The sequence below is a fragment of the Lonchura striata genome, chromosome 3 (genome assembly GCF_050655825.1).
Source record: "Lonchura striata isolate lonStrDom1 chromosome 3, ASM5065582v1, whole genome shotgun sequence".
Classification (NCBI taxonomy): Eukaryota; Metazoa; Chordata; class Aves; order Passeriformes; family Estrildidae; genus Lonchura; species Lonchura striata.
In genome coordinates, this window is record NC_140705.1 from 20,563,879 (window position 1) to 20,589,936 (window position 26,058).

The following is a 26,058-nucleotide window of genomic DNA, read 5'->3' on the forward strand; positions in this document are numbered from 1 at the left end:
AACTAAATACATAAAAATATGCACATTAAATTACACTAAAACATTTTATTTTCTAGTTGTGAAAGGTCCAGTTTGTAGTCAGTATAATGTCTAAAAGGAAAATACTGTCTTTGAAAGAATGTGCAGATAGATTGTGTAAAAGACTAGACATGTAATTGCTGTTTCACACAATAAGTGGATTGTAGGAGCAATTTGCTGTTGTGCAAGCAGGGGTAATGTAAGAGGAAAGACAAATGTAATGAATGAACAAAAAAGGAATGGAGAGGAAGACTACTGTTATCCACATACCTGAAATGTGCAAGCATTTACAAAAGATATTACTTATTTAGCATTACCACAGATTTGATAACTTATCAGGAAAATATTCTTTATTAGCTGAAAGCAATCTCTAGCCATATCAAATGAAGATTAAAAAAATATATGTACAGTCTGTAAAGCAAATTTAGTGCCAATTAATGGAAACCTAAAACAGGCTGTAGGCTTCCACTCACTTACATACAGAAATGCCAAGCCTCTCCAGCACCCCTCACTGTGAATGCATGTTACAGAGTTCCTGAAGATTATATCTAACCTATACTTTCCCCCCTCCTTCCCCAGCAATATCCAAATTGTAGGAGAGGAGACTTCCCAAGTGCTCCATTCATCAAGCCCAATCCCACACAAGTGCTAAAATATTTCCCCTTCCCCGGTGTGGTGACATGCACACTGCAGGCAGACTGACAACTACCTCCTCCAGTTGGAACATATAATCATCAATACCCTTCTGAGCTCATTTAAAATGTGACTAACTTAAGCCTCAGCTCATACATTGTCAAATCCCACTTGGTGAGTCTTGTTCCTGTTCCAGCTGGAGATGGGCCCACGCTGGAATTTGGGAATCTAGTTTTCACGTTCCAAAATTGAACAAAGACATTCGGACTCATTTCTAGTTTCCTAAACTGCAGTCATGTCTGTAAGTAAAATGCTGAAACATTAGTTGTCTGGGAAAAATAAATGAGTGATGATTTTAAGAGATAAGCTGTGGCTACTCAGTGCAGTAACTTGCAGCTTTTTGGTGCTGTTCCCAGAAATGCTTCAACCATGGTGAGGAGCTCAATTCTCTAATTAAAAAAAAAAATTGTATCAAATATTTTTCAGCTTTACACTCTCAAATTAAAGCTTAAAAACCTCCAAGGAAGGAAAGGAGGCCAGATTGGAGGGGGAGGAGGTGAGAGGAAGGAAACGGGTGGAGAAAACCACTATATTCCCAAGATGCAAGGAAAGTTGAAAAGTAGAAGAAAAAATATATTAAATCAGTGTAAACTAAGAGGTAAGTTTAAGGCATTTTTTTACATTGAATGTATGTTTTGTTGGGGTATTTTTAGCAGTAAAATTCTGTATTCTTTGCAAACATTTGAAATACATTTAAGTGAGGTAATTGCTTTTTTTCAATGTCTTCTGCTTAAACTCTATCTATATTTTTATTAAAACTATCAAAGGATGTGTTGTGCTGGTATTGCTACTTTTCTGCTGTTGCTGGGTAAAACTGTCTGTTACCTCACCAATGACCTACATGAAATGAAATAACATCCCATGGCAGCAGACAGGTTGTTTTGCTGTAGAGCGCAGCTACAAAAGTTAATTGTTTATGGAGGCTTAATGGACATTGTGCTCCTACTTACCTAACTCACTGCAATTCAGTAGTGTGTTAGTGTAGCTTAGGAAAAGAGCCCCTGAAGTAATAGATTTGGGTATAGTTAGGAAGATAGTTAACCTGTGTTCTTAACTTGAGGTCAGAGCAATGTCTTACATTTTTATTAGTGTTGCTGCTGTTACTGCTGTTTGGTGTGCTGCCTATGCAAGGGTCGTATACATTAAGTTTTGATCAGAGACCACATGGCAGCTGCTGAATAGTAAAGTTTGGTGCATTTAAAAGCTCATTTATTACTGGGATGTTTGTTGCTATACTGCCAAGAGCCTGCCAGAGATGCAACAGAATAAATATATTGTTGATTAATATGACTGTGCTTGTATTGCTGCACCAAAGACTTTGCACAGTTAAGTTTAGAAAGGAAGGAAGAAGAAATCTGGAAAATGTAGGAGCAGGTGTAAGGAGGTTCTGCATAGCTGTACCAGCTGTGTAGAGCAGGAAGGCAGAGATATTGAGATATTCCTGTAGCCCTCAGCACCTACTGCATACATAGACCAGGTTACTTGCAGCATTTTTATTTGTGAAGATTGGGAACAGTGTAGGGCAAGTGCAAGACAGCTTCCAAAATGGGAAAGGCAAAAGCTCTCAGTAGCTGATAGTGAAAAACAGTACAGGAGATGGGGTTTGTAGGGAATGCTGCCACTTTCCTGTTTGATCCATACCCAGCTTCTGTTGTGTCTGGTCCTCTCAAGCTGGAGGTCATACTGTATTTAACGCTTCTGATGTCTCAATTGTTTGTGGTTTTATCCAGTCTTGTTTTTTAACATGTTTGCACTGTTGATTTCAAAAATGTTTTGGAAATAGGTGCTATAAATTAATTACATTTTCTTTGGTTTAAGCCTTGTGTTTGAGTATTTTATGGATTGCCTGTGAAAAGTGAATGCTTATTATTGCCTTCTTAAGCTGTCTGATTATAACAGAAAAGTTGCGGTTAGATTCCTCACTTTTCCAAAAGTCTGGCCAGTCTTGTTCCTCTCTGTACATTTTCTAGCTCTGTTATGTATATTCAGTGATTCAGATGAAAATGTTAGTGATTTTCTGCCTTCTGAAGACTTGTATGTCTTATGACTATCCCATTTGCTTGTGCTCACCACTTAGCCTTCCTTAACTTTTCTAAATATTTTTTTCAGAGTTGAACTGAATACTTAACTATTTCTACAGATAACAGTTACATAAATATATGCATGGCAGCTGTGCACTTCAAGATGAATATATTATGGATGAAGAGTTTGAATGCCACAGTATTTGTACTATTTTTATTCAGACACATCCTGAGAATTTAGCATCAAATGGCCTAATTCTGCTCTGAATTTAAAGCCAGTGAATTAAACCAGAAACTCCTACTAGACTTCATATAATCTGACTCTGCTCTGCATACTAGAGAAAAGAGTTTGACATCATTTTCAGAATTGCTCTAAATGTGCATGAAGCTAGATATTAAGACGGGCGGTCTTTTGTAGGAAAGGAAAATTGAGAAAGAAAAAACCCCAGTTGTTTAGTGGATGTGATGGTGGCATTGAGGTACACGAGAAGATGGAGATGGCTGAGCAACAAGATCTGTGAGGGGTAGGCAGGGAAAGCTGGCTGGCAGCTGAAGAGTGAGGGGAATGAAAACACAGCCCGGCAGGCAGGTAGCCAGCAGCTGCCTGAAAGTAGCAGGGATGCTTCTACATTACTCAGGTACTTTGATATCAGAATCCCTTCAAGATTCCAAAAGGTTTTGGACACCTATGAGGGTAAATGAGAATAAAGCATCCCAAGGCACCTGTGCTATTTTCAGCCTTGAAGTGTCTCAACGGAAATAAAAGGCAAGACAAAAATTATTCTTTAGAACAGACTGGACAGCTGATTACTCTTGCAGTCTTTATTTTGTTCTATATAGATTAATGGAAAGCATTTTTCCTCACACATTTGGAAAGCATGACCCATATTTTAACCAAATCCTTAAATAATTAATATGGCTATTTAATCATAACTCCATCACCAGAAAAAATTATCCAACCAATGAATTAATCATAACTATATTTTTCCTAGTACCTGCCATGTGCTCTTGTTCTTTCTCATCTGTGGGTGCTTTGAACAGTAAAGGAACTCTTTTAAGCTGATACAGTTTAGTTTAGTATGAGACTAAAATGAAAATAAATATTTAAAATACATTTTACATAGAAATAGAGAAAATAGAGTTTGGGCATTTTCTCAAAGTCAGGTGCCTTTGCTCATTGCTAATGTAACAGAAGAGAAGTAGGGGAACAATCCAAATTGCTAAAAACACCCTATGTAAAAGTTAGCCATTTACTTAGAAAGTAGCAGCTATCCATAGGAATTGACGTGTTAGTACATCATCTACCAGGTATGTTCCATCAGATTCACTTCACAACAGATAGAAAACAAGAGTGTCCTGAAGAAATTCTGGCTGGCATTAATAAAGCTGTGCTTCAGGAAGAAAATCTGCCTTTGATATGGCTTATTTGAGGATTTCTTTAAGTGTCCAAAAGGTTGAATCTAGCCAACTAACAGTCTTCTATCATGTGCTACCATGAACTTTGCTATATTCTAGGGTTGTCCTTTTGAGACAGGGAATACCTCTCTGACTTAAACAGGAGTCTTGGTAACACCTCAACAACTCATTCAATGCAGTATTCACCCAGCTGCAGCTGGATTAAATGGAATGGGAACAAAATGGTGTCAGTTTTTTAAGGACTCTTGGAACTGAGTAACTGGAAATACTAAAGGCTTTATCATAGCAGAATACCTGTTTTGGCCAAATGCTGTCCTTTTCCCTTCTCTCAAGTTGTGCCGGAGCAGAGCGTCCCTTGCATTAAGCATCTCTAGATGCTTTTGCTTTTTCTGCATAGTGTGTATTCCTCCATTGTCCCTAGGTTTAAAAAAATAGATAAATATGTGTGAGAATGTGGAAAAGAACTGAAGGCAAACCCTTTTCCTCTTAGAAAGTAATCTAAGCTGGCAGAGGATAGCCCCAGTAGTTGCTCTCCATGTCTACTTTTCAGCAGGCACAGTAGATGACACTTCACCTAAAGCAGAAATGGTTAAATACTAAATAGATTGGATAAAGAAGGGCTTTGTTTTCTCCTATGTTCCTACATCTGATGTGCTCTATGTGAAACACCACACAAAGAAAAAGCCAACTATAAAGGTCTTTTATCTTCCACAATTCTATCCCTCTAGGGAATGCCTCTGTCTTCTGAGGTGGCCCTTCTTTCCCCAGTATTACCTTTTTCATCAAGGACACTCTGCATGTAGTCACAGCAATTGCTAGAAATGCACAAAGTTTCAGTGTGAGCTTCATCCTCTTACTTTTTATCACTGCTATGAATACAGACAGAAAGAGAATCAGAATCATTTAGGTTGGAAATGACCTTTAAGTTCATTGAGGCCAACCAACTGTAGACCTAACACAGCCAGGTCTACCTCTAAACCATGTCCCTAAATGCCACTTGTAATTGTAAATAAAATCAGGTCCCTGTAATACATTTATTTTCATATCCAGATATTGCTGTATAGGAAAGTATATTTTAACTCTCCAGTCCTCACTAGGTTTTCCTTCTCATTCTTGTACATTCAGATGCATTCTTCTGCATTGTTCAAAACAAATCCCACAGGTGGTTTCCTGTCTGGCAGTTCTTGGGCCTTTTGGGTTCCACTGTTGGGACTTCTATGCTTCCTGGTTATAGGACTTTATTCTTGAAATAATTTAATGTAGAAGGGGAAGCAAGAAATATTTAAAACTTTATTATCTCTTCAAATTTTATTAATAGTTTTTCTTTTTAGAGAATAGTTGTTTCTGAATTCAAGGAAGAAGCTGTTTTAGCACAAAATTTGAGAGTTTTGCCAAATTTCTCAGCAAATGAAATGACAAGTGTTTTAAATAAGTGCTTTAATATATCAAAGATTGTTTATGCATTTGATAGCAAATGACTTCCATATTTGAGGAAAAGTATGGTTATTTTTTGTGTTTTGGACAGTCTAACTTACCAATCAATATTCAGTGATTAATGACAAATATATATCCTGATTTTATGGCCATTCAAGATTTAAGGAAAGGAAATTTTCCTCACATCTTGTGCTCTCATGAGCTCTTGGGAGCTATACGTGGTCAGGAAAGTGATTGGCACTGTAAACAGGCAAGGGAGGGATGGATCTGAAAGAAACTCTGCTTCTTATTTCTCTTACAACACAGCTTATCAAATATGGTGGAGGAATCTGCTCTTCGCTTGAATCAGTGAAACAGTATTGGTTGCCTGGAATTAGGAAGGAGTTGACTTCTGGGGTAGTTTCCTTCCCCTTCAGTGTGTCTAATCATTCTCAGGTAGGCCAGAAAAAACCAGAAACTGCATCTGCTGAGGTAAATTGTGTAGTGCAGCATCAGAAAAATAGTCTGATGGAAAAACTTATTCACTATTAGTTTAGTATTCTATAAATGGAATAATAAATCAGTACTGAAACAGCTTTCTGATGATGAAGTGGCCTCTGAACTCTATGTACCAAACTGGGCTGTTTGAAAAACTGGCCACTGACTTCACTACAGGTGACATTCAGTAAGCAATGGATCAGCCATGAGCAGAGCTAAACTGAATCTTCAGTTGATAACCATCTTAAAGAGAAAATAGGCACTCAATATCAGATTGCTATATTATTACTATGTTTATTTAAAGAGATTGTCTAAATGGGATTTTTTTTTTTTTTATGCCAGCATTTGCCCCAGGAATGCAACAGTAACACCAGCTTTGGCCTAGAGTAGAGTCTAAGATTATCAGGCAAGAAATACTGTACTGACCTGCAGTGTCAAAGGTGTCTTTGAGCTCCTAGCTGATCAGTTTTCTTCTGGGAATGCAGTCAAGATTTGAGCTTTTATGCTGAAAGAGCATGTTCAGCAGATGCCTTCAGGTGGAATTATTTAATAGAATAACAGAAATAGCTGACTTTGGAAGATGTCCCTAGGGATTTTCCAGTCAGAGCCCACCAGCTGAAAGTTGGTTGCCCATGACACTGCCCATGTCAGTTGGGTTTTGTCACCAAGAATGGGGACTGCACAAACTCTGGGGAATTTATCCAATATTTTATCAGTTTCACGGTAAAAGGAGTTTTTTTATAAGTTTTGAGTGGAATATCCTCTATTTCCATTTGCGCCCATTGCCTCCTTTACTGTCATTTGATATCCTGAAAAGAGTATAACAGAGGGACAGTTATTAATTTTTAAACTGCAGAACACTACATTGTTTACAAAACAAAGAGAGGAGAAGCTAAGAAATAATATTATCATTTTTGGTTTTAGTCTATTCTTTAAATCTGGATCAATACACTTTCAAAAACATACCAGACTGGAATTAGTAGAAATTATGTAGGAGGAAAAGTCTGAACTTGATGCTTTGCTCACCTCTCTGTACCTTTGAAAAGAAAGGTCAAATTTTTCCCTTTCAAAGTGTTCTCTGAACAGGTTCAATGGGTCCAGGACACTCAGCTTAATTCAAATTCAATGCCATTCTAAACCAACTAACTAACAAGACTGATTAACAAGGGATTAAGTACTGTGTGATTTTGTACTTCAGCAGTGTTTTCCTCCTTTGTTTCAGAATAATTTTGAAGTGAGATAGTCGCAGCAGCTTTGTTAGAAATTTACGATATCACCATTATTTAATCAGTAATACATCTTGTTGCAAGGGGGTGGAGTGCTCATTCTCTTTTGGAAGTACGTATGGATGTATGTCCATGAATATCTAGGGCAAAAACCTTCAGGTGTGGCCCATGACCCAGGAAGTTGTCCCCATCATGATCCAGGATGATAACTAGAGAAGAGCATTAAGGCAGCCAGAGTACATAATTAAAAAAAAATTAATATCTATAAATGAGTGAAGAATTTGACTATCCTCTGGTGCCCACTTGTAATACATTTTGCCATGGAAATCTATTCAGAATCACAGCTGTTATCATGACAATAACCTCTTTCTTCACCATCTATTATGAAAAACAGCCAACAGGTTTTGCTACTGTAATTCACAGACTCACATCATTCTACAGAGCTATATATAGTTCAAAGTTTAGGTATCCAGCATGATTTCTTTTATTTCTGTGAGAGTTTTAGAGATTGCCAATGTTTTCATCAGAGTAGTGCTGAATATTATTTCACATATGTGGATGGCTTTCAGCCATTATGTCATAATCCAGGGATCTGTGAGCATGAAACTGTGGTTGAGTATGAAACTTTTTGAGTATGAAATTGAATGTGTTTGATTGCTGTCTGCAAATTACTTTATTCAACAGATAATTTTTTAAATATTCAATGTTAGGTGTAAAGAACTGAAACTTTCTAAGAGATGAATTCTTGGTAACTGCAATAACCAAAATTCTCATGGCACTCTATAAAACTTTCTGAATGGAGAGGTAAGATGTGAGTTAATTAAAAAAAAAAAGAAGAAAAAATCCATTGAATGTTAATCCTCTCCTGATCTCAGGTATAAGGAAAATGAGTGCTGCTCTCTGACAGCAATTTAGAGTGGCAAAGATATGTAAGGCTATTATTAGACAGAAGTATCTGGAAAGTAGAATGGTTTAAGATCTAAAGTTGAGGTACTCTCTTCCACTACAAGTATTGTTTTAGTTTAATTTTTAGGGATATTAGTATATTTTAGTGTTAGATTTATCTCTTTCACTTCACTGCACAAATTATGATAGTTGTGTTCATCCTGTTTTCCTGAATGTGATGCTTTTGTCACTGTGCTACTGCCAGTGATTATAACAGAAGTTCTTTTCATGTATGCCTTGTCTGACTAATTACTTAGATAATATAAATGAGATGACAAGGAAGTTTTTGATATTTTTGTGTGTTTATCTCTGCAGGTGTACATGTATTAATGTCAGATGTATTCTAACTCATTCACAAACATTCTGAAAATTTAGTTTCCTGATTGAAATCAGGAAAGCCAGCAAAATAAATTCTGTGCTGTTTCATACAGCCAAGCACCTAAAATTATTGAATTAGATCAAATGATCAGAAATTAATTCTATGAATACATCTAGTAAACTATGGCTTTGAATACAATGTTTTTGTATGGTCTGTTATATGGAATCACTGAGCAACAGTTTATGATGGGTATGTCCTATAAGCTATTGCATGCCACTGTGGAAGTACTGACTCCAGCTGGGATTGTAATTAAATACTGAAGTCCTGGAATTTAAATGTTTTTGGGTCTAAGAAAATGTTAAACTTCATGCTGAAGATATAAGGACAGGATGGCAAGGACTGCCATATCAAAACAGGCTTCATTTATCTAGACTATAATTTCTCCTGTTCATATTGGGGTAATTTGCATCTTACCGAAACTTCTGAACTTTATCAAAGTAGGTGAGGTGAATAGTTAACAAACAAGACCATATTGTCTCATGGTTTTTTTGAGGATATCTTTATATGACCTTTTAGTTATGGCTGCCACCACCAGATAGGGTTTTTAAGCTGTTATACCGTATGTTTGAAGTCTGTAATAGAAAAATTTTGTTTCTCCACACCCTCAGTAGCTTTCATTCTTTTCCTAAACTGCAAAGCTGATTTTCTTCAGGTGGACATTTTCCATTAGTTCATTTATAAATGGAGGTTTTAACATAAAAAGGTCTATGGAAACAAACAGAAAAAAAAGCTCATTCTAGCCATGAAAAAATAGGAATTATCTATAAGAGTGGGAAGCTTGAACATGGAGGAGGCTTTCTGATGCTTTTTAGCATATTTTGCTAAAAAGCAGATGCTTCAAATGCTTCAAAAACAGTCATATGGCAGAAACTTGAAAGAACAGTAAAAGCTGTCAAAGCTATCAAGACTGTATGAAGTAAACTTATAAGCATAAGATGAAGCTTTCATTCTTTTCATGCTCTCCCTGCTGTTTGAATATGTCCTTGCTGGTCTACTCTTTAGAATTTTTATGCTATATTGGTGCAAATGGAAGTAGAAGATCCCTGGAATATAATGGTTAGTAAATGACTTTTAATCTGGAGATTTGTTGTGTGTCATTCCAACCTTATCAGCATTCAACTACAGAATAACCAGGGCATATCTTTAAAATAATATCATTGAAAATTATTCTTTAGACAACCCCAAATAAAGATGATGTCTATGACAGACATAAACCAAGTGTATCCAAGAGAGATTGCTAGCATCTAGTCAAAGGCTGATTAATGGGATCAGTAGATAAACTAAGCATATAGATTTAATGCTTCCAGATTTCTTGTAAAAATAGAGACATATGGAAAGTAGGCAAGAGAATTCATAATAAGCTTTTAAATAAAATCAAACCAAAGATGTATTACTGCATATGCTGTATAAGCATAGATGCTGCTGGGATTACAATTGCTTCATCATCATGGGTTCAGTCAGTCAATGGATATTCTAGACAGTAAATCAGTGGAGTCTGTCATTATTGAGAGCTTATTATGAAACAATTTCAGAGGTTAGATATACAAACTAGTCATATGATTTTAAGTGAAGAATAACTATTAACTTTTCAATATTCATCAAAATCAAAAAGACTGTGTTTAGGTTTTCTAATGCTTATGAATAAATGACATTTTTATTACTTACCATTCCTAAACAGCAGTGCAATAATTACCAAATATTTATGACAAATTCTGAATACTGAACTGACCCTGCACTACATGTTTGCATATATTTGCTCTGAAAGAATGATAGACTCATCAGCTTTTGAGAAAGTGTATGCTGAGAATATGAAATACATGAGCCAACCAGTGCTAGATCTTCAGGTATTAGAAGTATTTGATTTCAAAGGAGATAGACCTGCTCTGAATATCCTAATTCAAAGCCCAGAGAACATGTGAAGCATCTAATCAATCTCACTGCACTTCAGGAATTGTCACCCTGTTTCATAATGCTTTGTACAGTTTACTCAAAGGAATTTGAAAACTTCTCTAATTTTCCATAGAGATTATTCTAAAATCAAATACATCTCAGTTCTAGCTGCCTAATTATCTTAACACAGCTACTACAAAAGGGGAAAAGCAAACAAAAAGAAAGCAAATAAAAAATTCCAGCAGACAAGTGACCTCTTATTTACAATTTAAAAAAAATGGAGATGCAATTTCGTCGTTAATACCTCCATGTACAATATTTTTCATAGAAGCACTGGCATAAAGTTGAAAAGATTGATTCCTTCCTATTCACAATAATGGTCCAGAATAGGATGCATTTCTTGACAAAAATTTTAGGATATTAATATATACACCCATACTTTTCAATGTAGCAGAATTTTACTGTACTAAATTGCATGGATTGATACTTTTGTGTTCTCATATATCCAGTGTAGTGTCTATGCTATTAACAGACTTATGTTTGTCTTGTAGTTTACAGTTATCAAGACAAAAATGTTTGTGTCTTCATGGAACTATGCACTTTTCAGTTCTCTAAAATCTATTCTATTCTGTGAAAGGTTTCCTTACAATAACCAATTATCTTTGATGTGTAGCCTTATCAAATGCTTCTTGAAAAATGCATATCCATGTCACTCTCAGCATTGTCTTCAAATAGTTCTATCAACTTAGCTATGCAAGACATTCCTATTATACGGTCATAGTGGCTGGCTCTAATGGAATTAAGCTTAACTTAGTGGTCTCTTGCCAGTTGCAATAAAATTGTTTTCAATACGTATTAAAAATGTTAAGCTAGCTGGTGATTAACTATTTTACCCTTTCTAATGAGTTATTTGAATAGTGGTAGTTTCAGCTTTCTAAATCTTCAGAAGCTGGTTCTGCCATCAGAGTACTGACTGTGATAGCTCAGTAAATGCTTTGCTAATTGGAAAGCATTAGGAAGCAAAGCACATATATGTACTTAAACAACAGAAGCACAGAATGAAAACAGAACATTTCAGAGAGTGAAAGAGGGGAGTCTAAAATTCAGAAGAAAATTCCCAATGTTAATAACCAGAAAATAACAACAATGCTAAAGATACTTAACTTTATGATGCTGTAAATATCACACCAGGAAGTCTTGGAGGCCTGGCAGAACTTATTTTTGATATTTTTTCCTAAATGGGGAGGAATATGTTATTTATAGTCATGATTTTATGTGATAGGAATAATTGCTTTTTGATAATTGAATTGCATTTTTCAGTAAATTTTCAACTTAAGGACATATTTTGAAATGAAAAGCAATACATAGAAAAAAAATTACATATATTAACTGTTAGTTGTGTATCATCAAGGCTGTTACCAGGCCAACTAACATGCTATAGTGAATTGTAGACCATTAAGAAAGAAAATAAAAAATGGAAAGTGAAAAGCTTAAAACCACAGTAATGATAGAGATACTCTTTCATACACTTCTATGAAGGCAGTTTACACCAATACAGGCACTGTAATGCAGAGTGAAAAGGAGTTAATGGTAGTGATATCTTGTGCAGCTTGGAAATGGAACCAGACTTTTGCATTCATGTTCATCTCGAAGGGAAGAAGTAGACCATAGGAAAAAAAAAAAGACATATTTTGTTAGTAGACACAGTATTAAACTGAAGACCTTCTCCCAAACAATCTGAAAAAAAAGCATGTTTGTTGATAGAGAATTTGGGCTTTTTTTAAATGTGGGAGAAATGTTCTGGTTCCCCATGGCCACTGGATCTATCATGATATGGGTGAGTTTAATCTCAAAGAAAAGTAAGCAGTCTTTAGAGGGCTGTAGGTCTTGGTACGTTATTATATGCTTGAAGCATATGATGAAGCATTGGGAAATAATCCATTGATTATGTTGTGGGACTACAGTTAGACACTAGAAGCCTAATTAATATTTTGGTGAAAAGTCTATATTGTTGTCTTATAGAATTTTCTTAGTAGACAAATAGACATTCTGTCTCCTAAACTAAGAACAAAATCATTATTGGTAAACAGAGTGCTGCAGCTTTAGCAAAGTATAGATTTTTCTTTTCCCCTTCCCACTTAAATCAATAGGAATTCTAATCTGCTGAAGTACAGTTAGTCTTATGCAGAGAAACAAGGTGTACTTAGATGATGTAGGAAGCACAATTAAGACAAACCTAAATTATCCTCATATCCTCTTTATTTGTTAGTTTAGAATTGTAGACTTATTCTGATATTAAAACACATTCTCTGGTTCCAGCTGAAGGGCTCCATAAAATGATACCACCTGACTGTTAGCCTTTTTCTTTGTTAAAGAAGGTATGCATCAGTATCTGTAAATAGCAAACAATAGGACAAGAGGAAATAGCCTCAAGTTGCACCATAGGAGCTTTAGATTTTAGGAGAAATTTCTTCACTGAAAGGGTGGTCCAGTATTGGAACACGTTGCCCAGGAAAGTGGTTGAGTCAATATCCCTGGAAGTATTTAAAAGATGTCTAGAAGTGGCACTTGGTAATCACAGTTAGTGACTTAGGCTCCATGGTTTAGTGGTGAACTTGCACTGTGATTGTAAGTATTGATTATATTAGGAGATAAATAATTCCAGTAAAAATCTATCAGCTGCTAAGAAATGGCATGCCACCTGAGGAATTTTTATCAGATTATTATTTTTCTTGCATTGAGTTGACCTCTTTGTTTGAGAGAAACTGCAAAAACAAGGGAAAGATAAAACAAGTCTTCATCTGATGCTTAAAAGTATATTTCATACAGTCTTACTCAACATTTGAAAAAACTGAGCATATGCAATCATGAATTCTGTTTGAGTCAGCTGTATGCTTTCAGATCATGTATCCCTCAGACAGTGGAAAACTGTCATAACTGGATCCCTTTTTTCTAGACTATTTTGTAGATTTGTACCATCTTGAGGCATGGTATATTTTTTTTAAATTAAAGATCCATTCTGTGTAGGCACCTCAGCTGTTATGTTGGTGATGACATAAAAACAATTAATTAGCTTTCTTACAAGTTTTCTTGCATAAAGAAATATATATGTTAATGCATTGTCAAAATACTTTTCAGTGATATATTTAATTTACTGTAAAAATCCACTTTTTGCTTGTCTTTTCAACCTGTAAAATGAATGGGGAAGATTAGTTGATAATAATAGTACAGTAAAATCTTCCACTGGCAGGGAATAAATTTATTCATGTTAGTACAATATGCAGTCTCAGGAGTTATATTCTGTGTAAATGAATGTCATGCCCCTGGAGGAAGCCAGACAGGCCTGACAGGGCTCTTTGCTCAAGACTTCTATTCAGGTTATATATAACACACAGACCATTTTCCCAACTATCCTTCCTTTGTCCTGCACTGAAACAATGAAAGGCAAATCCCTGTGTCCATGTTGATTTTTTTTCTCCTCCATGGATTTTTTTCCAGGGGTATCTTTAGAGTTCAGTTGTCAAATTATAGTTCTTTGAAACAGGCGGAAACCTAACCCGATCTTTGTCTTGTGAGAGCTTATTCCTTGCTGCTTGATAGTGGTTTATTTTATTAAAGTTAACTCATCACATACCTGGAACTTTAATTTTTCTAACTAGAGAAAGGACTCCAAGCACTAATGTGTTTGACCAGCAACTAGGGAAATTCATACTACACAAATTTGCTTTGTTCTGGGTATAGATTTTCCAATACTTAAAATTTTTCAAAATTATGTGAATACCATACATTCAGATTCGGAATTCACAAAAATTTATTAAGGAAACTTTAGGCACTTATTTTAAAATGTTCTTTCTCTAGTACCTTTATAGAGCACCCTTCTGCATTGCTATGATCATTACATAAGTGCTTAGGCAGACATAGTGATTTTGCCTACCAACTGCATTAGTTTTGGAAACAGAATAAGCCTCCAGCACCTTGCTGGATAGGAACAATAATTATAATGCATTAAAGTAATGAAAAACATTTATTCCTGGAGCCTTATAAAACATCAGTTTAAAGAATCTAAAAATTAGAGTGGTGAAATAGCCTTCTTGCATATTTTAATTCAAAAATTTATTTGGTTCTTAGAAATTTCTGTGCTTTTTTTTGCCAGAATGTATTTAGACATCAAGTTTCAAAATATTACATTGTTTAGTAAGTAAAGACAAAAATATATTAATGATTTGAGTTATTAGAACTTATGATTTTTAACATAATTTCATTATTTGTTTTTTAAAGAAGGTGTGAGTTTATCAAATACATCAAGGAGATTGTAAAACAAAAGGGTACAATACAGTAAAAACATTTATATAGATATTTCCATTTATTACTCTTTGGGTAGCTAGCAATACCTGTAGCTGTTCATGAACTGAAAGAACCCATTTAACTCTTTCAAAAACTATTCTTTAGATGTAGATAGGACAAAATACTATATAACCAGCTCCATAGTTTTTAACATAGGAAAGCCTTTCATTTGAAATCCTAGTCTTTATAGTGATTCACGTTGTTTTGAGTTTCTTTACAAGTGAATAAATAAACAGCTTAAAAAGCAGTCTACACATTGTTTGTTCAGTCAAAATTCTCTCTTTGCTCCCTTATTTTTTATAGCAAGTATACATTAAAACAAGCTCTTCACTCAGCTTGCATTGTTTATCTCTAAAGGAATGACAATTACTTCTTTTTCTCTTATTCTAGCTGTGACTTCAATCAAGTTCTTCAAGAACATTACAAAAGTCTGTATATTTAACATAAATAGTAATCAAAGCTCATAGGTGTTGACTCTGGGGAGGGGAAAAAAAACCCAAACTAAAGTGAAAACTAATACATTGAAGATGTAATAAATTATTTTGGGTTTTGCTTGTTGTGTTGGCTTTGGAAATGCCATTGCATGGATGTCATCATGACAAGCAGTAAAGGAAATTCCACCTCTGGAATTCTTTTCTTGGCTACAGTAGTGATGAAAAACCTATCATTGCATTAGAAACTAGAAAAGCATTTCAGATTACATTGACAATTCTAGAAGTAATACAAAGTTTAATATAGCTTCAAATGCTGTTAGATCAGTATTCACACCTTTCCATTCATTTTAATGGAAATGAATTTACTTGCTAACACCTTCAGTGCTATAGAGCTTGTTTAAAACCAGATACCATTAGAAATATTTTTTTTTCATAATTTATTTATTAAAATATATTGACAAATGGTATGGTAAGCACAATTAACAGTATTAGATACACAGAATATGTTTTGCTAGCAAGATTTTAGTAAATATGTTGACGTGGATTTTCATAGCATTTTTATTTATGGTGTGAACTACAACATACTGTGAGGATGCAGCTTCAAAAATTTTGAACATGCACTTTAGAAGATTTGAAGCAGAAAGCATCTCAATTTCAAACTGTTCATTTATTACCCCCTCTTGCCTTCAAAGTTTTCTTGGGACTCCTGTTGTTCACACTCTTTAAGTTATTCATATGAAAACAAGCCACACACTGCAGGCATATCACATAATCAGTAGTACTTACCACACAGCACTGTCCATTTTGTCTGGAAGACACAACCACTCAACACAGTTTTGGATACCTTTGTATTCTCAATCTAAACATGATTCTCCAGAAGCCTTCAGCCAGTATCTACAGCTCTGTGCCAAAACATGGGTTTGCCATTGGTCATTTGCAGGATTCAGACCAGTAAATGGAGCTGATTTGAACTGAACATAAGGGCCCTTGTGAGAATCAGGCACTTGATTATCAAGGGCTGCTGCTTTTGAATACAAGGTCCTGAGTTTGATACTAAGTTCCATGGTCTGTGTGATACTGGACTTGGTCTATATAATTCTCTTCTACCTGTAAATGGGACTGAAAAGAACCCAGATAATATGGTTGTGTGTGCTTGGTATATGCAAAATAGAAAATAAGGACCACCTGTAATTTCTAAAGAACACTTCCTGATTTCAAGGACTGTATTATTTAAGAACCTATAATTCTGCATCAAAGATTTTCACTGAGGAGTTGGAAAATTCAATACCCAGCAAAAATAATATACCTTTAGTACAATATTTTTTTTCTTGGTATGCTTCAAGGATGTGTAATTGTTTTAAATTATGTTATACATTACTTTGACATACTAACCTGCTAAAGGGGTTTTGTAAAAACTGTGTGGTATTACATACAGTTTTCTTATGGTAGCAATCAATACCTGTACATCTGCTTGAAGGCTTTGCATTTCTCAATAAGACACTCTTGAATTATACAGAAATACCTAAACTTTTCCATTCAGAAGTTTGCTAAGAAGTGCATCTATATCTCCTGAAGAACCATACATCCACCGTTCTTTATATGTGATGTACATCATTGGTTCCAGTGCTTAGCGATTTGTAATGAACAAGCAGATTATCTTCTCTTTGTAAGATTTTAGAGATAGAGTCAAAATCTTAAAGCTTTATGGTGTCTATTGAACTGAAAGCTTATAAATTCAGAGAAAAGAGGGCATTTCACCTTATGGTTTCTCTGCCTAATAAAATCTGATGTTTTTCAAGATTTGCAAATTGAAAGATGTGTAGGGACAAACCCTTTATTGTTGTTGATGTAGTGTGGGTAGACTGGCATGAGGAAAACTATACAGATTATTACATAAAAGTGGGAAGAAATAGCCACAGATCTTCCAGTAATTTAACTTTATTCTTTAACAGACCAATTGCTTTTTACAACCACTGTCAACTCAGGAAAACTGTCATCCATTTTTGCAAATCTACCAATTCATATCACATTCACAGCCAGCAGAACCGCAAACAATAAATGAAAACTCTGCCATATTTTCTGTCATCTGTTGAAGTAATATTTAGTCTTTAAGGGAAAAAAAAAAAGAAAAATTAGTCACGGGAACTTTCTGCCTCTTTGTGATCCTATGACTTTATAGAAAAATGGCCTTTCATGGACATGAGCTGAGTTTTGCCATATGGTTGGGGATGTCATAGCTGCCACCACTGCTCCTGTTGTTGACCAGTAGCACCATGAGCTGTGAAGAGTCTGTCTTTTTGTAGGTGAACAAAATTGAATGCTGCTGCGTTCCTTATTCTAAATGACTCTTTACAATTAGAGGCAGAGTAAATTCATGTTCATCCCCTGTATAAAACTTTTAAATACCTGTTCAGTTTCTGAAGAAAATCCCAGAAATCTGTAAAAGTTAGTTTCCATTAATTTTATTCTCAAATTGCACAGCTACTATAGAATAATAAATCATGACCATTTTTGGAAAAGACTCTTCAAAGTTTTGATCTTAAATGAGAAGTTTCTTATTAGTAAAGTTGGAAAACTCTTGATCCAGCCTAATATTTTATTTTTTCTGCTAAAATGCCAGTTACCAAATCATAGTATTACACATTCTGAATGTTTTTAATATTCATTTATAGAAATATTCTATTAAGTTTTAAGAAGATCTTTCTTTAGTCAAACAGTTTTCTAAAGTTTGGGCAGGGGGACTTTTCTGTACATCTTCATTTACAGAATAAGTATAGCTATGTCTGCTTTGAAAATATCAAAGCAGATATCACTATTCTTATTCTGTATATTCTTTGAAAATATCAATTCCCTGGTATTAGGAAATTGCTTTATTTCCCTTTTTTCAAATAAATAATGTTTAAAACCATGGAAATCTCATGTTTTATATAGCATTTATCTGACAGGAAATTTTGTTTACTGAGATAATGAGAATTTGACTCTGAAAGGATATTTTTCTTCTCTACTTTCTGTTATCATTGCCATTATGTTAGTGTTAAATTGACAGCTTCCAAGAGCATAGAATTGCACATGTGCAACATCCTTATTGCTTTGTATTTGCAGGACATTTTACACTGGTGGACAGTAAGAAGTGTTGTCAAACAAGCATCACAGCAATACAATTCATTTAAGATTTATGGTAATCCATACCATTTAAAGTTGATGAGGAACCTGAACTTTTTGATCATAGTAATAGTCTTTAGAACATTGATTTTTTTTTTTTTTAAATCTATTTGGAGATTTATGGTAGCTTTTATTGGGAACACTTCAAATGGTTTCAGCTTGACTTGTCTCCAAATGAAAAGTGTGAGGATAAAGGCAAATACTGCAAATGAGAATTCATATCAAAAAGCTGCATCTAAGGCTGTAAAGTACAGTTCTAGCTGTGCAACTTTACAGATTTCTGGCACAGTTACAGGCATCTGTATTTAAAGGTAGTGTGTTATTAGTTATCCCAGCTTGGACTCCAGCTTCAGTGCTTCACAGTTGGTTTACTGCTGACACACTTGCTATGCTTCCTTTGCCTGGACTTTTTGTATCATTGATATTAGTGCACCTCTTTCCTTCTTTCCTTTATAAGAGTAGCTACATGAATGGAGAATCACAAGGCTGAGTAAATCACATCTGTAGGAGATACAGTACATACTCAAGTGAGCCCTTTATGTTGTACTTGCTGATGGTCCTATTCTATACTTTGTAAAAGACATTATCTTTCTTGTGGAAAAGTATAATTTGTATTAAGCTTCCATTGAGAACTGAGAGCTGTGAGAGAGCCAAAGCTGCCAGAACTTTGAAGGAGTGAGGCCTGAACCTTTTCCTTATAAAGAGCTTTCCAAAGAGGATCCAAATGGCTTTGAAGTTCAAAAATCCAGATTCTTTTAGCCTGTGAACTGGAATTAATAAAAGCAATAGAAAACTCCAAGTGGCCAGATGAAGCATAATGGAAATACAAGGTTTATAAATCAGCCACCTTCTTCTCCCTGTGACCTTGCAGGATGATCTTTGCTTTCAGCCATCTCCTCACTGCTGTGCTTATTGGTCCTTGTTAGTATCTCCTGTTGTTCTGCTCACAGCCCTTTGCTGCTCTTAGCAATCATTCAGGCTCTCTTTGAGCTGCAGGATGAAGGTGTGTTCTCTTTTTCTCTTAGCCCTTCCCTGCCTTTGGCATGCTGTAACAGAGGCTGCTGCATTTCCCAAAGAAATGTGAAGTTTCTGCCACCTCCTAGGAGATAACTGTCACTCCTTTTAAAGGAATGAGGACAAATTTCACAGGCTGATCAGACAGAAAGAAGCAGTATTTCCTACCTGCACATGTGTCAGTGATTATGAAGATTCTTCTTTTGGATGATCAGACACTAAACCAAGTCTGTTAGTTGTGTAAATGCATAAATAGTGTATGAAGTTCAGCATGTATGACTGTATGTATCCAAATGGAATCTAATTCATTGATGGATATATTTGTGTATTTATGTTGTTTTTCCAGACTGCCCATTTAAAACCAGGTATATCTAATAAAGGTAGAATAGGTATAAAATGACTAACAATGTTTTTTTCAGACTGCTATAGGTGACATTAGTGTTCTTTTCCATAGGCATAGTTTCGGGCTCTCTTGTAACTAGTATTTCAGGCCATTTACCTACTGGCCCTTGTGTCTGTGTGCTATCCCAAGTAATACTGCTGTTTTTGTTTCTTCTATCTGAATTGCACAATCCATGTATTCAACTTGACAAGCTAAGCGATGTTGCAGAAACATAACAGGATGTTTTGTCCCAGTATTCTAACTGAGCCACATATCCATCCAGTTGGCCAGGTTTTCCATTTGTGTGACTCAGCAGAATGGTACTGAAATTTATAAACTTAATTAATAATAATAGCTCAGAATTGCCACAATTGTTTAATCAATATAAGTGATTTTTATATATTTTATTTTGTCAGTTAAAGAAACAGGAGCAAGCATTGCTTTATCCAAAGAACAACCTTACATTCCTGTTTTGGAACAGGAACCTGTTGTCCGAGTGTTTCATAGCCAGCTGCTCTTTTGTTGTAGGCCTCATATTAGTTTAGGTAAACCTCTTCTATGGCAGGTTTCTTACTTCTAGCATGATAATTTTGCTTGGAAATCAATCTTTATTTACTGAATTAGACCCAGATTCTTAGATGCATATGAAGTGTCTCATTAAATCCAATTAAACCACTTTAGACAGGTCCAAATGCTCATTGTTGATTTGTATGCACGAGCTCATTCATGGCAATGGCAATGCAGTTCCTCAGGGGCTGAGAGCCTCCTGTTCATGGGGAAATCAGTGGAAATGTGCAGGGACTTCCCACATTTGGAGAGCAAGTCTAGATACATTATCCAGGTGCACACATACATTTAAAAGTTTTACAGCTTCTGGCCCAGCCATGCATGGATAAGTAATTTAAGGCATTTCTTGGCTGTACTTTCAACTGTAATTCAGGCATGATGAGTCTCTCCAGTGTTCTTCACCATTGTTAATACTGTGGCAACAGTTATGTCTTGCAAATTTTGTCACTGTGGCATAATATATACATTGTGCAACACACTGTAAACACTTCAGCATTATAAAATTATAAAAATTATTTTTATGTTGCCTGTTATTTTTGTGACTAGTAGGTTGGCTACTGAAACTTCAAACCTTGTGTCAGTAGTAGTAGTAAATATTTTAGGCAGTTTCTTCAATATTTTATTAATTATTTTATATATAAAATATTATTATTCATATATATTAATTATAAACCCCTGTATTAACCCTTATATTAATTATAAATCTTCTTGTATTTAAGTGCTGCAAAAACCAAGTGTCAAGACCATATCTTGAGGTCTTTTTTCTTTAATTATGCTTAGTAATAGCTCTACAAAGACTTTATAAATGTAGATATTAATTTAAATTATAAATAATACCCAAACAAAAGAAAACCAACATATCTTTCCAACATGTTTTCTAACTTGAGTGATTACTTCTGCAGTGTTCATTTCTGTGCTCTCCAACCAGCCTATGCACTGGCTACCACCATCTGTTGTGTGTAGCAGAAATTATGTTGGGAATCTTTTTGCATGGGCCTTGACTTTTCCCAGTCTTTTGTGGAGCAGCAAATATGCATTTCCAAGTACTATAAAATAAGTTTGGTGCATTGCTCATTTATTTCAAACAGCAGCAAACTTGTATTCTTAAACTGTACCGATGGGATTCAAAATAATTAGTTCTGAAAATGTATTCTTTGCAAGACAGAAAGATATATAATAAATGAATAATAATTGGGCAGCATGCAGCAGAGATGGCAGATCATTTAGAAGAAGTGAAGTTGAACAAAAAAGTGGCTAGTAAGACTGGATATACTAGTAGAGGGAAAGCATGCAACCAAAATCCAGCTTGAATATTAAAATATTTACCCAAAGCTGACAGTGCTTACTTTGGGCATGTTGCACTCTTACCAGTGGTTATTCTTGAGAAAGGTTTAACACCCGTTTCAAAATGTTCAGATGTGCTCTTTGTTACCTTCTCCATGAGTGAAGAGTATAGGAGCTGTCGCTGGAAATCAAGGTTCAGTTTCTTGTTTCATTTGTAAACAATATAAAAAAATCTGGTTTAAGTAATATTCACGCTAATTTTAAAACTTTTGTGGTGCCAGGAGGGTACAGTGGATGTCAATGAATCTGGAAAATCAGGAATAGACTGAACCATTCTAAGAGGAACACTGGGTCTGGAAGCATAAAAACTAAAAGAAAGGTCTTGTTATTTCACTATCAACAAAGGCAGATCTTTTCTTTGCTTTCTAGGTCACACATCTATTATATAAAAATGCACTAGGAGTCCACAAAGTATCTGTTTTCAACAAAAGTACAAATCAGATTTTAAAGTGTTTTTCTGTTGCCACTTTTTTGTTTTATTTTGAAGAATGAATTAATGTGATATAAAAGTAAAAAAAAATAGTGTAAACTTGATATTTTGAAGCAGAGTGAACAGATATTAAGAGAGGAGTAATTTGAGAGAAGTTTCCTCGGGAGAAAACATACTAATAGGTGTTCCAATAAGAGAGGAAAGTTGGCCAGGCATGAAGGAGATCATAAATAACGTAATATTTCTTTTTTGTTTTCCACACAACCTTCTGCTATATTACTTCAATACCTGTTGTGGAAATCCAAAACATATTTTCTTGGTTGGTTGTTCATGATCAGCTAAGAGAAGTTTATGTTACAAGAGAACATAAATATCACAATCTCATCAAGGCTAAAAGAGCAGACAAGTGTTTCATGTTTTCAACTAACCCTGTTGGGATGAGATTGCATGCTTGCAAACAGCCAATACAACAGAGACTAATAATTGTATTCATCATTTAATTATCATTTCCTTGTGGTCTTTAAGCTTGTATTTCATGTTATAAACATGAAAAAGGCAATTAATTAATTGAACAAAATGCTTTAAAGTATAGATTGTGAAGTGCCTGCCAGGAACATGTGGACATCTGTTAAAACCCTAGTTCTAATTAACAAGAGGAATTTGATTGATTAAGGAGAAGTTTATCTTTCAAAATAGTTTGTTTCAATGGAAGAACAGTGGCAGCATATTCTGAAAATGTTTAGTTGCAACCTCACCTGGTAAAGTATTTAGCTATTAATACAGTAGTTAAAATTTTGCTTCTGATGTTTTAAGGTAGAAAACTAGTAATTAGTTTGGAAGCAAACATCTCAAAATGCTTAAGCTTTAGTTGCTCTTTCTCTGACAATTGTTCTGTAACTACTTAAAAGTAAGTCCAAAAGAAAAGAAGTTTTGGATTTATATGTCTCATATAAAAAATATGTGTTTACACTAAGAGTATTTTCAATCATTTGGAAATTTTCATTTCTGTTGTTAACTGATATTCCAGGATGGCACAAAACTCCAAAGTTACACCATTCTGACAAATCTCCTTAATATGACCTCAAAGAAGGCTGTATGTTTTGCCACAGCATTATTCTGAAAAAGATTATATTCTAGATCCTGTGCTATTCCTTGTTGAAGAAAGTTAGTCATAAATAAAATTTAAAATATTGTATGAATATATCTTGATTTGAACTGAGTTCTGTATAGGGGGAAGTAGTCAGCTCCAACGTAATAAAGGTTGTTCCTTTTTCTTTGAAGCGTTATTATTCTAATAATTTATTCCATACTATAGCTGTATGAACAAATTAATAGCTTTAAATCACACCAACCTTTGTGGTTTTTAAGAGGCATGCACAGGTATAATAGTGTAGCACTTATCTGAGCAGTCCAAAGAGCATATCTGAAGAAGAATAATCCAATTTCTATTTGCACACTCCAAGTACATATCTGTAAGTAAAAACACACTATTTTGATACAACTCCTCTTCAAAACAGGACAGATCTTCTTTTGGTTGGAGGGTGTTTTTTTAGGTTTTTTGGTTTTGCTTTGGTTTGGTTTTGGAGGTTTTGTTTTGTTGCTGTTGTTGTTTTATCTTTTGGGGTTTGTTTGTTTGTTTGTTTGTTTGTTTGTTTTCCAAAAGGGTTGTCATATGTCTTGTACTTCACATATTAACCATTCCAGATGTTTGTGGTGAGTAAGAAGAAAATCAGTTTGTGCAACACTTGATATTATTGGTTGTAACAGTGAACTACATAGTCTGACTTATCTGCAGTACAACTCTTGAAAGTAAATTCTAGCAAAGAAAGCAAAAATGTTATAGTGTATAGTTATAGCGTAGAAACTGAAATTTTCAATTCAAGACACAATGCTTTTAGACATTTTGGAAATTCTGACACTAAAGGCATGCTACAAAATAATCTGTTTCTTCCAGTCTGTTACTTGAAAGTGTATTTTACACTTTTTTTTTTAGTGTTTTGCATGTGATGTTAAGCAAGGTTTACACAGATCAGAGCAGACACTGTCATGGTTACTCCCCACACATCATGAGCCAACCTGATGTGTGAGGTAATTCTGATCAGATTTGATAATCCATGCTGAATAGAATAATGTATGTATTGGGTTGTAGCATCACACCTTACTCCAGTAGACATGTCTACTTCTCACTGTTACTTCTGGATAATATGACAGTCTAGACAGGATTGCAGATGTTTATAGAGAATTATGCTGAAAAAAAATGTGCCAATAGCATTAGCTTCAGAAATAGTAGCAAAGTTTACAGGAAAGAGGCAACAAATAACATATCCAGTATTGATGGAAAGCCTTATACTCTGAATCTTTTTGCCCTAAGGTTTCCTCATTTTAGCCTCAGGTAGGAAAACAGACTGGCTAATATAAAACTTCAACACACTGCAATTGTAAAGTGTAGTATGGAAAAAAACTGGGACAATGTCATATGTTTTTTATGAACATCTTAACAAAGTAGACATGATCCAGAGGTGATAAAGATCTAAAGGGGGTTAAGTCCTCTTTGCTAAATTGCATACTTCCAGTGGTCTGAGAGGAAAATCAGTTTAAAGCTGACTGACTTATTTCAACATAAGATGCAGAACAGGTGGAATAATGGGAACGTAAAAACACCTTTCTCTGCAGAATTGACATGTGAAGGTGGCTACGAAGATACATTGATCAGATCCAATCAGCAATGTCTCATATACCAGAATCCATCATAAGTTAACTAGCACCAGAGTAACAGGAACGCATGAGATGGAGCCTGACTCTCCTGACATTAGCGGGCTAAATGAGTCACAAGCAAAGCTGAGCTAGATCAGGTAGGAGGCAGCACAGTGAAGTGCCAAACACTTTTGAAACAGCCTGCTCCTGGGCTGCATGGCTCCTGAGTCACAGCAGGTGTGGAGGCACTTGTAGCAAAAAGGCAGTGCAAATTCTGCTGTTGCTCAGAGATACGTATGAGGTAAATCTCATCCACTGCAGGTATCAGACAGTCAGCCATCCTCCTGCTCCATTAACACATTCCTGTCATCTCTGTCCTGACTGGTTACCTGGTAAATATTTTTTATGCATTGAACCATTTCAGCTCTTACATTCCTGGTCCTAGGTGATAGGAGTCAGAGTTCTGATGAGTTGCACTCTACCTCTCCTTGGCAGGCACTGTTAATGAGGGTGCCTTAATGACATCTTGCTTTGATACAGTCATGCTGTGCAATAGTAGCTAGCTGTGAATCTGCTTCAGAGTACATTTATATTGACAATCCAGTTGCCTTGAATTATGTTCTTCACCTCTTTGTGTTCTGTTTTTCCTCACTTATTTTGTTTTGTAGCCTTGTTTTTGTGGCCCTGTTTCCTAAGTGGGCTGGGTTTATGTGATCAGTGTAACAATCGCTTCCCTATGCATTAAGGGGCCGGCTAAAGTTAACAAGAGTACCTCGCTCGTAAATGGCAAGAGAAGGTGGAGAGAATGCAAGATGAGCTGAGGCCAGCTGTATGAATTCCAACAACATTTTGGTCACAAAAATCCCATGCATTGCCACAGGCTGGGGACAAAGTAGCTGAAAACTTCCCCATGGAAAGAACCTGGAGTTGCTGACTGACAGCAGCTGAACATGAACCAAAGTGTGCCCAGGTGGTCGAGAAGGCAAATGACATCCTGGCCTGTATCAGCAATAGTGTGGCCAGCAGTTCTGGGGCAGTACTCGGCACTGGTGAGGCTGCACCGGCAACTCTGCGTTCAGTTTTGGCCCCCTCACTACAAGAAAGACACTGAGGTGCTGGAGCAAGTCCAGAGAAGAGCAGCAGAGCTGGTGAAGGGTCTGGAGCACAAAGAGTCTGATGAGGAAAGAT

At 35.4% G+C, this 26,058-nt stretch overlaps 1 protein-coding gene across 30 annotated transcripts in view; it reads left to right on the top strand.

Moving 5' to 3' along the window:
- The window catches only part of DLGAP2 (DLG associated protein 2), a 450,420-nt gene that overhangs the window by 149,388 nt on the left and 274,974 nt on the right, over positions 1 to 26,058 (top strand). For 9 of the 30 annotated variants that reach the window (XM_085574579.1, XM_077782392.2, XM_077782384.2 and 6 more), the window contains one exon: positions 1,138 to 1,309. The exons of the other annotated variants lie outside the window; for them this stretch is intronic. Coding sequence is in view for 8 of the 9 variants with exons in the window: in XM_077782384.2 (XP_077638510.1) it covers positions 1,138 to 1,309 (172 nt within the window). In the remaining variant the exon portion in view is untranslated. The remainder of the gene's footprint in view (positions 1 to 1,137; positions 1,310 to 26,058) is intronic. 30 annotated transcript variants of the gene reach the window in all.